The sequence below is a fragment of the Plectropomus leopardus genome, chromosome 14 (genome assembly GCF_026936395.1).
Source record: "Plectropomus leopardus strain MGB_pleo_1.0 chromosome 14, ASM2693639v1, whole genome shotgun sequence".
NCBI classification, from domain to species: domain Eukaryota; kingdom Metazoa; phylum Chordata; class Actinopteri; order Perciformes; family Serranidae; genus Plectropomus; species Plectropomus leopardus.
Window position 1 is genome coordinate 26,723,878 of NC_142189.1, and position 15,700 is coordinate 26,739,577.

The following is a 15,700-nucleotide window of genomic DNA, read 5'->3' on the forward strand; positions in this document are numbered from 1 at the left end:
AGAGCAAGAATTTGCTTGTGTGTGTAATACAAACAGGACTTTCTAGGGAAGTGACAATCATTCTGCAGACGCTGTTTTAAGGAAATGGGCTTGATTAATTTTCAATAGTAGTCTTCTTGAGTTCACTGAATTTTCTTACCAACAGGGCAGCCTTACTATTACATGTTATTTAGGAAACAATGTCATACCAAAACAGGGGTAATAAAAGTTGACAATCATTTTTTTCAGAGCAGGGACAAAGACTTACAGTGTGTTGAGGTTTTTTAATCGTCTGAAGGAACCTGGTTGTAAATCCTTGATTTTGTTGAACCTCAGATCTCTGTAGAACAGAAAGAAAAAGGTTTTTATTAAAGAAAGTATCACTGTAGAGAAAAGCAATACATATCCAGCAGTTATACTTGGAAGATTTCCTAATGCTTAGAAAGAGGACAACATACATCTGCATGAATTGAGGTCCACAGCAGAGCCTTCATGTAATAATCCTGAAGGATAATTGGACACATTACTCATTTCACAAGAATTCCTTTGTCAAGCTTTAATCATGAGGGCAGATTTATATAACATTTGCCCCAAAGATAACAATCACAAGGCCAGCCGCAGCAGTCAGCAGGTCTCAGTATCTCACTGCTGTAACTTCTTGATTTAAAGAGGCTGTGTAAGGATAACAATATAGTTTGACATGGCACTAATCACTCTTGGTCTTACAAAGAATGACTTAGCGTGCCATGAAAGTGACAAGCTAAAGACCCTAATACTGCAAATAGCCCTGAGAAGGTGAAATCATTCTTAAACCCGTGTGGCATTACCAGCCGCAGAATGACAAGCTATGTGAAATTGGAACATCTCATCTGAACAGTGATGTTATGTTTGTGGAACTTAGCCTCTAAGTCATCTGATCTTCAACTAAGCCATTTACTAAATGTATTTTTACAAGATAAATTCAATAAGTGGAACCAGCCATTCACATGAGGAGCATTTAGACAACGCCATAGAATGAGTGCATTTAAAAACATAGCCCCCTACTATTCCTAAAAGCATTCACACTCTGTAGCAGTTTATGCACTTTATGATCTGCTTTAAACACAACAACCATGATGGACAGTTGCACAATATCTGACCCAGCATGGCATCCTGAGAGAAAAGTCTACTGAGTACACCTCCAGTCAAAGAGGGAAAGAAAGCATTTGGATGGGACAACAAAGCAGATTTATCACTGGGCTGAGGAAAGCGAGGACTTCTCCTCTACAAAGCCAAACTCCCCCAGCAACAGCTGGGACAGTCTACCAGCATTCTTGTTAGCCAATGCCCTAACAAAGTAAATACTCTGAGACTGGGTCACCGAGACATAACGTACTTCAACGATTATGCAAAACTGTCAAGACGCCAGGACGATGAGAATCTTGGGATCAGTGGAAGAACATTTGCTTTTTTTCTCTTAAATCATGCCTGACATAACCCTTCTTGCAATGAAATCCACTACAAGCACATTGATTTTATTCACATGCTGTATCTATCCATAAGTTAGCGTTCTTCTTGTCTATTTCCCATCATGCACAACAGGCAAAGCACTACAAGGCTATACATTCCTGGGTTTCTGATTCCTTATATTTCTGTGAAAATGAGGGCCGAATAACCAAATCAACTGATTTCATAGCCGGTGAAATGTTTATGGGTCACTGGCTCTGTAAAAGCCTTCACATATGGATCCAATCGGAGTGAGTCAGACTTTTTCATATGCTGACTTCCTTTCATATAGGCTGTGAGCTAGTGCAAGAATTCACTCAGAGAGCTTGTCTGACACTGACATGCTTTGTGTGAACTGTCCTTCAGCCAAGATGATTTTGTTGTTTCTGGCACCACCTTCTGTATGTGAGAAACTTAACAAAGTTCTTAATTTCAATTTAAGAATTCAAAATAAAACTGGAGGGCAGCTGATCACAGTTTCATGTTAATCAACATTTTTGACCAAACTATAAAACTTCACAAGTGTTGTTAGTGTCAACAGGTTTTATGCACATTATACACTATATTCACAGTGCAAGCCTTAATGCTCAATTTGCATTCTTTTCTACATTCTTTTTCTTCTTTTCTACTTGTGACTTGTCACTTGGGGTGACCTCTAGCTCACCAGGTAGAGTGTGCGCCCCATATAGGCGGCCCAGGTTCAATTCCAGCCTGTGGCTCTTTGCTGCATGTCAGCCCCCCCCCCGATTTGGCCCAGATGCCCAGAAGAACAACAAGACACCACACATAACACACTGTGTGAAAGCAAACAAGGAGAAGAAGTCCATAATAAACATGGAAGCCACTAATGTGACTGTTTACAGTTTAACTTTTAGGTTATTGTACCGTTGAAGCAGGCGAATGTGGAAGCAGATGATGAGTAGGAGAGGAGTGAGGAGAGAGAAGTTTATGAAGTATCTTTATACTTTTTCTTTAAAATGAGCACGGGCAGTGGGTGAATGATACAAAGTGCTTCGTCAGTCTTTACCTTCGGCAACTGTCAGTGCCCACGTGCAATTGCAGATTGATTGGGCGTCTCTTCGAGGAGAAAAATGGATGCAGACAGACAGACGGATGGACAGACAGACAGATGTACATACAGACGGACAGAGTTTTCTTCATTTCATGGTAGGATGCTGATCTAGAGTGACGTAAAAGTCACACTGAATTCAGATTGAGACTGAGGTAGCATTTACAAAAAATCGAATCTGTATCTGATTCAGAACCAAATATCAAAATGGCCAAAATCTGATCTGAAAAGATCAGACTCCATGTGATTTTTGCTGTTTGCACTGTCATTAAACAATAACATCTGGGTTACATAGGGGTGAAAAAAATCAGATTTGGGCGACTTGGGCCCGCAGTGTGAGCACAGTGTAAAAACATGAATTGTCAAAAACATTTTAAATGGAGAGAGGGGTGAGGGTCTTCCATGGAAAGAAGAGGGATAACTGCGAGGCGAAGAGGCACAGCACCCGTAAGAAAACACCTCTCTCCAGGCAACGGGCCCAGGGTGCAGAGTGCACTGCTCTGACATGCTGAGACAAGGGTTGTCCTCCCTAAATGCCTCCAGCTCTGAGGGATGAAGGCGAGGAGGAGGAGGAGGGGAGCAAGAAAACAAGGCTACATGCTGGTTCAGGCAGCACCTATCTCAGGTGCATACACGAAAGTATTATTTCCGATTTCTCCTGAAATAAGTCTGAAGTTAAAGGAGGGGACATACCTGTTTTGCAGGATTGGTTTAAAGCTTTAACTTGAGGTGGCTCAAACAGTATCCTCGACATGCAATAGATTAACAGCAGCACGTTCAAAGAAACCAGTTAAGGCCTACGCCACAAGAAAAACAGATCGTTTTGGAAACGGGGACTTTCCATTGTTGTTCTAAAAACAATCCTGCACACATAAGCAATGTTTTTTAAAAAAAACAGTTCCAATCAGCCAATAAGAAGCCTGAAAAAAGCTATACTGGAAAGCTACCTGGAGCAGTGACCTCTTCAGCGCATTCTGACTCCTCTGTTCTTTGATATCGGTCATGTCTAACATTGCACAAACTGTCGCCTCATGTGTGATGCTTCACAAAGGACATATGGGCGCACACTATGATGACACAAGCCAAACATTCAGTTGTCCCTGTCTGAAGTTTGAGAATCTGAAAGTTTACATAAAGATCCAAAAAATGCAGTTTGCATTCACAAATGAAATGCAAAAAAACTTAAAAAAAAGCTGTGCTTTCAAAAATACCTCTGTAGATGTACATGTAATAAGCCTAACTCATATTGTCACTGTTTATATAATTATATATCAAAACTTATATTTCCTATTACCTGGACTACAATTACTGTTGATTAGGGTTGGGTTTCTATACCAGCAGTACCTGCTGTACTGAATCATGACGCAGATTTTGGTACCTCATTTCGGTGCCAAATTGTGTTCACAGTGAGTGTGCAGCCGAGAGAGAAAGTGAGAGTGCATGTCTGCCGGCGTCGGTGACGGTGACAGTACAGCTGCAGCAACCAGATCAGAGAGAATGAAATTAAAGTCAACATTGCAGTGTCCGAACAGTTTAGGTGAAGTGACTTTTGCAGGTAGATTTGTTGGGTTTAGGCTGTTTCTCATCAAGACCCAGCCAAGCCCGTGTATAATTCTTCCCACCTACTGATTTCAATAAAGGGGGTTAGCGCCGAACTTAGCAAGCCAAGTTAGCCTCATAGTGAAACTGACTAGGCTCCCTTAAGGTGGACTTTTAAGGTGGACCAGTTATTCTCACTGTAATCACTCCTTAACAGATAATACAGAAATGTCTGGCAGCTCAGAAAATAATTTGCTGTTATAATTACTGTAACTATTACAGTACATAATTATTGTTTTTGGGTTAGGTTTTTTTATTTTTTGAATGTGCTAAGTGAATTTGTGAAGTGTTATTAATTCATATTTATATATCTAAGTGTACTTAAGACTGTTAAAAGCTAATATTAAATTTCAAGTTCAAATTGGCCTTTGCAAGAAAATAAAGCCATTCTTTCACGTTGTTGACAGTGGTTTTGGGTTTTATTTTGAAAAAAGGATCGGTTCAGGCACTATTTAGGCACTAGGTACTGTGTAAAGTAAAATTTTGGTACTAGTATTGGAAAAAACACCCAAACGATACTCAACCCCACTATTGACTGCTGTAGGTGAATGTGAGTTTAAGCAAGCCATTTGTCCTGGTTCATGGCTGTTATTTTGGCTGTGTGTGTGTGTGTGTGTGTGTGTCTTTCATGCTTGAGATGACTGTGTCTTTGTAGAGAAGGCTAAATAAGGTCAAGCAGAGTGTTGTCTGTGGCAGCAGGGTGTGTTTAAAGCATCAGCTGTCAATGAAAGTTAAGGAGAGGCTCAGCTGACCAGAGTTAAAATTCAAGGGCTGATGACATCAGCACCAATATATCCCACAACTCATCTCAGGTTTGCTGTGTGTGGGACTGAAAAGTGGCTTTTGATCACAGAACGGCAGCACTGACACTCTGAACTGTGCAGTGTGTTTGTCTGAGAATCTGTTTAAAAAAAACCTTGCCTGTTCCAAAACCAGACCCTGCCCATCCATCATAACCTGAACACAATGATTTATTCAACAACACATTACTTAAAGCCAGAAATCACACTCCACCCCCTACTCCGAGCAATAATGAGAGCAGAAATCCATGCTTGTATCAATATAATTAAACAAGAGGTACTGGCAAAACTTTGTCAGAGGAACAAGATGTTCTATAAAGCTGCTTTGTGATGGGCTCTCATCAAAAAACAAGGAAGCAGTGATATGTTTAGAGAACATCTAGTAAACAAGGCATTTGTGGGAAACTTTTCATCAAATAGCTCACTGACTGACCAGAGACCGCTGGGATGTTGTCACAGAAAATGAGCACATATTGCTGCTTTTCTGATATGTGTTCCAGGACTAATTAAAGGAGTCTATTAACTCCCATTAATGTGTTGTGGTGGCACTGTGCCAAAGGGAACTGTAATACAGCACGGATAAATACTCTGCAGAGGGGTTGACAGACTATTCTGGGTACAAAAAGCCTGAAAGTGAACAGCTTCCCTGGTTCAGTAATGAAGGAGCCATGGGAATGTGACAGCAATAGGATTAATACTGTGAGGGCACCACAAAAGATCATTTGATTTAGGTTATTTTTAAGAACAAAGACATTTGTCATTTAACCAACCAACAAAGGAAAATGTATTTTTAAACAAAAATGAAAATGGCCATACAATTTTCTCCTACCTTTCAAAAGACAGAATGCATGATTTTATCATTAGCTTCCTTTGTTTGCACTGAGGCTTTTTGGCATGAACAAAACTCAAGTGTTACATTTCTCAAAAGATAATTAGAATGACCTATTTAGACTAGACAATGCTGACAATCTGCCTACAGTGTTTGGGGCACACTGTGCCTGAGATAGAACTGAAGGTCCAGTGAGTGCGCTGAGGTGATTTAGGGACATGGTAACTGGCCCCACACTGGAGTATTACAGTACTTATTGGTCAATGTGTTAACACGCCAGCAACTCTACTCTGACTATTTCCACATTAAGCCATCTACATTTTACAACGCTGTACTCTTGTGAAAATGATTTTTGTTCACATTAGTGTTTCCAGTTCAGTTTTGTAGAGACATCTGTCCACACCAGAACAACATAAAAACAGTTAAATCTCTTATTCTTTGTACTCTTGGATAACAACAAAACTGCACATCATTAACAACATCTGGTAAATAGTGGAACAGGCAGCCCTGCTAGCTAAATCATCATTTTATGGTGTGTCATCGTCTAACAAAAAAAAACTTGTTTGAAATGGGTCATTACAGAAGAAGTTAGAGGACAGAAGATTGTCTCTTTAACTCTGCTGCCACGCTGCTCCACCTGTGACTGAGCTATACACACAGCAGGTTTCTTTGCTGAGAGACAGTCTTATAAATTCTTATTTTAGAATCGTGATATTGTCTGACATAATCACAATAAATCCAAGTTAATGACAGTAGCTCTGCTGTGTATTTGGCTATATTGCCATTAAATGTTAATCACTGAGAAAGTTGGAGCTGACTAAAGATTGTCTTCTTAACTGGTGCTGTGGCACACAGCCCTTGACCATTACTGGGCTGGCATATGATATCATTTTGGGAAAGCTCTGTTCTCCCTGCACACATTGAAACACCAAGCAGGCATTTTAATATTAACACACTGTGGAGGCCATTTAGAAAAAGCTCGGAGGTAGGAAATCACCATTTTAGTCTGGCTGAAACTGAGGCAAGCAATCATGTGCCTCCTTAGTAAGGCACCTCAGAAATTTGATGCAAAAAATTAAATGAGCCTTTATCTGGTCTATTTCACTTATCACTGCTCTCACATTTGCAATTTGATAATCAGCTGTCCCACACAGCAGGTTTATGATGCTGCTCAAGTATACGGACACAGCACAAATGATTTGAACTCTTTGGTTTCTGATGGAAACCTGCAGAAACCAGTGAATCTGTGACCCATTGCACCAACAAAAGCAGATAACTGTTAAAGCACAGTAACTGGTGAGGTGAAAGACCTACTTTCAAAAACAATGTTTTCAACAGTCACCACCAAAGACAGCTGGTGGTGCTAATAAACATGCAACATTTAATTTTGCCATTTCAGATTCACGGACATGCCAAAAAAATCCCTTACAAATCCTGCGCCCCAAAGTGTTGAATAAGTGCACTGTGGCTGGCAAATGTCTGTAGGTGGTGACTGTTGTGCTGGATCCATGTGGTGTCAGAGTTTGTGGCTGAACTGTCAGACTATTGCTGTGATGTATTAGTGTGTGTTACTGCTCAGAAAATACAGTCTGAAAATAAGCAAGCTGGAGTGCACTTGCTAAACAATCAACCACTCATAAAAATATCTGGCACTGTCACTGATGTGCATAAACTAGGCCTGTCGTGATAACTACTTTTGTTGCACTATAAAATGATATATGATAAATGATATTATTGTCATTTTAAGACCATTTTACACCACTGATATAATGAAAATACAATAACAGCAGAAAAATGACAACAATTAATAAAATAATAATAATAATAATAATAATAATAATAATAATAATAATAATAATAATAATAATAATAATAATAATAATAATAACAATAAAAACCCACTTTAAATATTTATATATATTTATATATTCCTGTCCTGACTTTGGTTAACAAAAGCATAAAGTTACTACATATTAGCAATAAGTTAGATATAAGATTGTTAACGTTAATGGGCTCTTCTCTCTCATTAGTCTTAAACCCAAATTGTTCCTGCACGACATCTGTGAAAAGCAACTTTAAAACCAAGTCCATTTGGACCTATTCTTCCAAATTTTCTGGCTGGTCAGTAGCCACCAGGAAAAAAAAAACACCTATTAACCCTCAAGTTTAGAGCTCACTATTGTGCTGGATCCACTTAATGTGGTTCCCTATCTCGGAGTGTGTGACACAGAGCAGACAAAAGGACTGAAACAGCGCGGCCAGAAATGACAGCATAGTTATTTTTCTGTTCATTCAGCTTAGGCACTGTGAAAAAAAATGCTTAGGCGCTGTGCCCAAGTCTTATAATGGTCGGGAAAACCCTGCTGTTTATTCTGGCATCATGCTGGCTAAAATGTTGCATGTTACATTCTCATTTAAAGAAACCCACTTGTAAATGCAGGGGTAATATCATACAATTTATGGGCATACATTTGATCATTTTGCTGACCTTGATAACCACCACCACAGGCCTAGCATGTAGCTGCAACCATGGCTACTAAGTCTGAAGAGTTCTATGTATTTACAAAGCAAACAAAGATCATAAGATGCCAAACTGTTCAAATGGGGACTATAGCTGCGAGGAAAATATCAGAAGAGGTTTCTGTAAATTCTTGTCTGAGCCAGGACGACGAGTGAACCTGGCTGCTGCCCAATTCAACCAGCATCTGAGTGCCATGTGTGGACCTCTCCTCTCATTTTCTCCCTCTCTAGTCAGGGGAGTCGTTTGGCTTTGTGACACATGCCCAAGTGGGCTTGCCAAGGACTCTCGGGCGTGCGTGAGTCATTCTCAGTTAAACAAGAACATGGCTGGCTCCTCGCTTGGTTGGAGGAATGGTGAACCAGGATCTCCAAACATGGCTGCAATAGCTCTCTGCAAAGCACATCCTGTGTAAAAATGACAAGGATTTGCTTCTTGTCATGGGAGCGCTGGTGCACAACAAGAGCCTATCAAAATCCTACAGAGCCTTTCCCTAACCACTGTCCCGTCCAGGTTTGCTCAAAAACGTCATATAGGAATGGTGGACAAGTGACCACACACATTACTGATGATGCATTAGGGACTTTTCTTATGCATTTTCAAAATAATCTCTTCATTCTCTAGCGCTCTCTGTCAGAGACAATCAAGCTCCGGTCACTGTCATACTGGGCCCTTTCAACTGGTTCCATCATGGCAGTCGACTGAGTTTGGAATTATGTCACTATCTTGTCGCTTGCAGTTGAATCACTTAGCCAGGCTACAGATGGTAGCGCTGCTCTCCATAGGATCAACACAACAGTCTCATGTCACATTGCTTAAGGACAGTGACATTACATGTTTTTCTTAACTCTGTCCACAATTACAGTGACACATACATACAACTGTCCATTTGTACTGGTCAATGGTCTTCTGACTTATTTAAGTTATATCACAGAATAGAACAAGTCATTCTGAATGTAAATGCACTGGACTGCATCAGCGGATTTATTGATTCCAGACATCAGGTTGGGGAAAATGAAGCTGCCAAAAATGATGTCATATAACTACTAGTTTTTTAGCTGACAGTTTGTATGACTTCAAAATGGGGAACTAAGACTTTACATAACACTTTTCTTTGCTACTTTTCTGAAACAATTTACAATTTGCTTTATGGACAAATAATGCAACAATGGAAAAAAAAAAAGAATGAAAATGCATCCATACATGAGACACACAAACAAAAAAGGATGAAAGTACTCTCTTTTCACTTTTTTTGTTGTTGCCTGGGCCCTTCCCGGAGAACAATGTTGCTTAAGAGCAGCTGTACACAGTTTTCTGCTGAAAAAATATGCTTTAAAATGCAATTAATTAATCATCTATTATCAATATGGCTAGTAAAATAATGGCGAGGTTTAGAATAACCAGAATTTGGTGTTTATTCAAGGCTACTTTTCAGAAACTAATTTAGATGAAATGTGAACCTGTGTTACCCCAAATATACCAGCTGTCCTGCATTGGATGGGCACAGGAAGGGGCCACTGGAGTTCCTTTCAACAACTATCTTGGGCCCAATCTCCCTGTGCAAATGAGCGAAGCTTTGGGGATTTCTGGCTTTGCATTCCATAATGCTGCAGAGACTGAGCGCCTCACAAAGCCTGACTGCAGCAAATTCCACACAATGGAGCTCCACTTTCCCTCCCTGACTCACTAACACTGTTACTCAGACCAGGCCGCTGTTTTGGGCTGTGAGCAGGGTGATGGGTAAAAGACATTAAGACATTTAGACAGACAACAATGGCTGGCTGCAGGCCACCAGGTAACTATCCATACAGAGCTCAAAGGAGTCTGCCACAGAAATGTGTCTGCTTATCACAGCCATTACCAGGCAGAACCCTGCTGTGCAGCCAAGTCTACAACCCCAGGAACAGAGCAGACTTTTATAGCCAATTTGACATAGTGACCAAACCGTGGCATTACAACTTCCAGGCCTGCTACATGATGCCAATGGGCCCCAAAATACGTTTAACCATAGACTTACATTGTGAAGTAAACGTCTGTAAATCAGTGAATCATTTGTTTTAAGGAGCATATCCCCTGCAAAATGACTTGTTTTACTATCAGGATTTGATCCATTCAGTCCAGTGACTAGGGTGAGCGATATGATGAAATATATCGTCTGACGTCAAAAAATGTCTATTGTTTCATTTTATGCTGTATCGTTTCTTTCGTTTATGTCATCTGATAACGCTTTGCACTTTGATTTATTCAATTATAATGCTTTCTTTAACTTTACTATGGCAATACTTTATTTAAATTTATACCTCACTTTATTTAACATTAGAACAGTATTATATTAAACTTCATTTTAACAATAGTTCATGTAATTTTATTTTATGGCAGTAGCTACTTTATTTGTAACTGAAGTTCATTTACTTATTTTAGTAGTTAACAGTAGTTTTGAGGAGATTTCAAAATAAAAGATTTATATTGTGTATCGTGATATAGCCTAAAAATATTGCAATATTATTTTAAAGCCATATTGCCCAGCCCTACCAGTAACATTCGGTATTCTAGAAGGGTCACATAATAAAATCATTTTTATCACCAATTAAGTTAGCGGACAGGCTTAATCAGAGGGTATCTGCTCGGCGGGGGAAGTCTCGCGTGTGTTTGCTGTGTGGGACCAATGCTGAGGAAACAGAGAAGAAGTCGACTATTTTTGGCTTCATGTGCCACTGAGCAACTTTCATAGGAATGAATGGTGCCCTGCCTTCTGTGAAATATGCAGTATCAAAATGGCGAAGTAACTGTGTTTAAAAACCTCATTTATCATAGAACAATAAAAACCTGCACTATGGTTCTGGAAATGCAGAACTACAAAAGACAATAATGAGCCTAGTTACTAGTGTAACAGATTCACTATTGACTGACATGTTTCCAGCTGTGCAGACACATACTTCACATGTGTGTGTAATCCAGCTCCAGGGTCACAATGTTACATTACACAATGCCACACAATACATGAAAAAAAACAAGAATATGGATCACAGGGCTCCTGACTTCTGAATTAAAAAGCCTCTGTTACACTGACAAGCTTTGATGCTGCATGTCATACAAAGATGTAAAACTTGTTATGTTGAGCCTTTTTCCTGAGCTGCTAAAGTAATACCAGTAAAAAACAATCTATATTTGATGTTGGCAACATAATGCTAATGTAAAAGTAATCATTTCTCCAACTCCAGTGAATCCCTGGGAAGATATGCAGCAGTGTCGTTACAGAGAGGAAATGCAATTTACCATCATGCCTCAAACAGAAAGTCCTCCGAGAAAACAGCTGAAAAACAAATGTAGGCCAGAAAGAACCCAACAAATCTGGGAAAAAAATGGCCATGTTTCTTCATCCAAGTGTCATGTAGAAAAGCTCTTGGCACAAAGCCCACGTGCAGTAGTGCTTCTGAGCCAAGGCTCAGCGGAAACAAAAAAAGATGTTTTGGGTTTCAAGAAGTTGAAGACACTAACATTCATTATTTGAACCTACTCAAAAACAACTGTCCATTTAGTACCTTGGTTATCTGGACAACCTTTGTTTAATCATAATGTTTTCTAATCACATGCATATTTACATGGATTTTTTTATGGATATAAACATATACCATTTAGGGGTTTCCCTGTCTATTGGAATCTAAGGTGAGTCACTAAAGTGTTTTTAATCACCTAGAGGAGGGAAAATGCCTTTGCTGCTGTTCAGATAAACAAAAATCCAACAGACACAACAAAGATAAACTGCACATCCTCTATCTAAAGTTGGGTCTGGAAAAAAACTCTGATGTATGCAACTAAAGGATTGAGTTGACAATAACAAACATTTAATCAGAAATGAAACTGACTGACATCATGCCGACAAGAATCATGCTGTTAAAATATACAAATAAGGAGAAATGTGATAAATAGATAGGCAGGAGGATCTTGAGTGAACAGCTGCTTTACCTTTCCATCAGATTACACTGTCTGTGTGCTGAGGGTTATCACGGCAGATCCTCTCATATTCTTAAGACAGTATTATTATAAATTCCTCCAATGGCATGCTGCCAGGTGGAAGGAGGAATGCAGTGCCTACACCTATACGGCACATAGCTAAAGGTCAAGTGCCTATATAAAAACAAAATCTTCACCCACTATTACTTAATCCTGAAATGCTTTTGGAGTCTAGACGAGGAGTTTGAACCCTTGGACCCTAGTTGCAACATTATCTCTTAACCGAAGATAAAAAGAGATAAATACACCTCTGTTAGAAGCTGTACACTCCTCTACTTCTGTGTTTAAAGACGTACTCAATCCACTTTGACTACCATGTTATGAAGCTTAATTCGATCTGCCACAGCAAACAGCCCGCAGACTGCAAGGACACAACGCTTTGGTGAGCTCAAGTTTGCTGTTGTGGAGTTCTCCCACTGCAGACGGCCAGTATGTGCTCAACTTTTTATACAGCAGAATGAGAGGAGGCCGGGTAGGAACTGTGTTCATGTCCTGACATGACAGCAGAGCAAGAAGGAAAAGCGACAAGTGGCTGCTGCTTCAAAGCTCACCAGCATGAAAGCCCCTGGGAAACCACAGCATGCTCTCCTGCTCTGATCAGCCCTCGAACAGATTTAGACACATCCTACAGAAGACCTGAACAATCCTTTCATTGCTGTGGTGAAGTGTTGACTTTCATCTTTGCTTTGGGGGTATCTGGGCAGGGCTGCACCCTCCACCCTTCAAGGCTGTGGGCTGACCCCAGATGGTGGAGGACAAGGTTAATTCATGCTGCTGCTGCTGCTGCTGCTGCGGTGCAGGCTGGCTGAGTTGCCCCTTTGTCCCCCTGCTTACAGTCTGAATGAAGCTATTTATAGGTCCGTGCATTATGGACTGAAATGCACAACAAGATTGCAGTGGCCAATTACAGACAAAGGGTGCCACATATTTGGGTGATTGCACAGATCTGGAGCTTTGTCTTCTTTCACTGCAGTTCTGAGAAACTGTGGCCGACTACATCAAAAAGGAAACTGTTTAGTTGGGTGACTGTGACAGAGTGCTCCTGACAACCAGGACACAGTCACAAGTGCCTGTCAAGTGAGAAGTATTTCCTTCCTTTCATCTCAGAGGGAAAGTCAAACATGGAGTTTAACCTGTCCTGTGCAAAAAAATCCATGCAGGCACAATGATAGCTTTTTCTGATTACAGAGAGGGAAGCAGCTTCAGAAACTGCTCTACATTGTGTCTCTGTCACAATGTGGTGCAAAGATCCATTGTTTAAAGCAAGCCTGACCTTGATATTCCTTGACGTCAAGTAAACACTTCCCAAAAACACGACAACACACCCAGTGACGTCTGTATAGCAACACTGTGGTTTTGATGAAATCAACAACATTGATCAGACTCTTACCTCTAGTCTGTCTATAAGAATGCATCAATGCATGTCTTCATGAAGAAGATTTAGGAGGTTGCTGCAGCTCCTCATACAAGCTCTCTCATGCAGGGACCTCTACTGAAGAGTCTGACCCTCTGCATTGCTTGCAGCTAACTTCACCAGCTGTGTGACCCTAAAACCCCTGTTCATTAACCTCTACAGCCAACAGCTGAACCCACTGGCAGGTGTCATAACTCTGTGAAAACTTTCTGAGACATTGCAATAACCTCTGCACTGCCACAGGACCTTGGATTCCCACAAAGCCTTTGTTCAAATTTCAAGTGATTAACCATTTTATAAACTTGTTTTTAACAGCGTGGTTAATAATGCAAAGCATATAAACCGTCATAACTTGGACATGGGCCTTAAATGTGGAAAAAATGCACAGGCTTTCATTGCATTCCCGTCTACTGTGCCCAGAGGCTTGGTTCCCGTTAGGATAGAGGAAAAGGCTACTCACAGAATGGTGGTCTGAGGAGAAACTGCTGGTACGGTTTCCAAGTTTAGATGCATACATCTCACGGTGGTTCGGAAACATAAACAGCGACTCGGACAACAAAGTCCAAACTGTGGTCCGCTAGCAAGCAATAACAAAGACAGCGCGAGGAGACACGGAGAAAAGAGCTGGCCAGCTCGCAGCGCCATTGCTAGCAGTGAGCCGAGCAGAGCACAGACCGCCAGCTGCCCCTCTCACACACTCACTGCAAGTCTGCTCCCCCTGAGGAGGAGAGGAGGAGAGGAGGAGAGAGGGAGAGAGAAGTGGGGCAGTGTGTTAATACAATCCTAGGAAAGGGAAGGAAAAAATGTCTTTCATTGAGATAATTAGAAACGTATTTGTCCTCAGCTGTATAGCCTACTTATGATATACTGTTTGCACGATCAACTCATTTGCTCTCGAATCCTATAATTTGAGTCCCCCCCTTTGCAATTTCTCATAATCCCAAAGTTTGTTGTAGAACCAGCTAATAGCGCAATTTCGTGAGCCAGGTTAAATTCCGAAATGCCCTGGAGGAAACTTTTGGATTTGGGTATGTAGATATATTAAAGGTGGACATCTTTGATTCGGGAATATATGTGTACTGGACAGGGCTCATCTCGTTAGCCATTTGAAACCTGGATTGACATCACTTTTATAAGTAGGCTATTCAAACTTTCTCATCCCCAGCAAATTGGTTTTCCTTAAAAAAACAAACAAACAAACAAACAAACAAAAACAAAACGTAAAAAAAAAAAGCCATGAGCAACTTCGTAAAACTGATAATAAGTAATAATGATCTTATTTTATTTCATTATTTTATTATCATTTTAAGCACTGTTTTTACAGGTAATTTCTTTGTCGTTCGCGTTGTTTTAAGTACGATTTTATTTTATTTTATTTTTTTCTTCTAATTTTCAGGTAAACTTCTCCCAACAGTCCTGTTAGGGCCAAGCAACTGGCATATAGCAGTTAAATGGAATACAGCCATTATTTTTAATATTAATTTGCAATGCTATCTAACATTAGCCAAATGCCTACCTTTGAAGAGGGGGAAACTATGTTTAAATGTAAAATGTGACAAAAATGAATACAGTAAGGCAAAGAAACTCTTTCAAATAACTTACTTAGCTAGCTTAGTGTAGAGGGTGGTGCTGTATGTAGAGAAGCCTAGCTAAACCAAGCTAAATTAGCAAGAATAAAGGGTTAGTTTAAGTTATATCCAGCCTGTAATTGTAAAACACGGAATTTGAAAGTTGCAGTACTTTAGCCAACATTACTGCCAGATTTTATCCGACACATATTTAGTTTTAATGAAATTACCGAAAATAAAAATTTCCCACCATTCTCATAAGGAAAAATGTAGATCAGCCAGCTAACTGATGACTTCTAACGGTCGGCTCATTTGAATTTCGGTTGACTCATTATGCACAGGTGTGCTTAATTAGGTACTGTATGATGTCACTGCGCACCAATCAGAAGCCAGAACGAGAAACATGCCTGAATGTAATTGGATGT

At 40.1% G+C, this 15,700-nt stretch overlaps 1 protein-coding gene across 2 annotated transcripts in view; it reads right to left on the bottom strand.

Annotated features, from left to right (window-relative positions):
• pxdn (peroxidasin) overlaps positions 1-14,434 on the bottom strand; it is a 57,969-nt gene extending 43,535 nt beyond the window's left edge. Inside the window, exons 1-2 of one of the 2 annotated variants that reach the window (XM_088087405.1) lie at positions 14,168-14,434; positions 248-319 (exon numbers count right to left, since the gene is read on the bottom strand). In XM_088087405.1, the coding sequence (XP_087943531.1) occupies positions 248-319; positions 14,168-14,352 (257 nt within the window). In that variant the 5' untranslated portion in view covers positions 14,353-14,434. The remainder of the gene's footprint in view (positions 1-247; positions 320-14,167) is intronic. The other variant, XM_042500494.2, reaches the window with a different exon arrangement.
• Between the last annotated feature and the right edge of the window lie 1,266 nt (positions 14,435-15,700).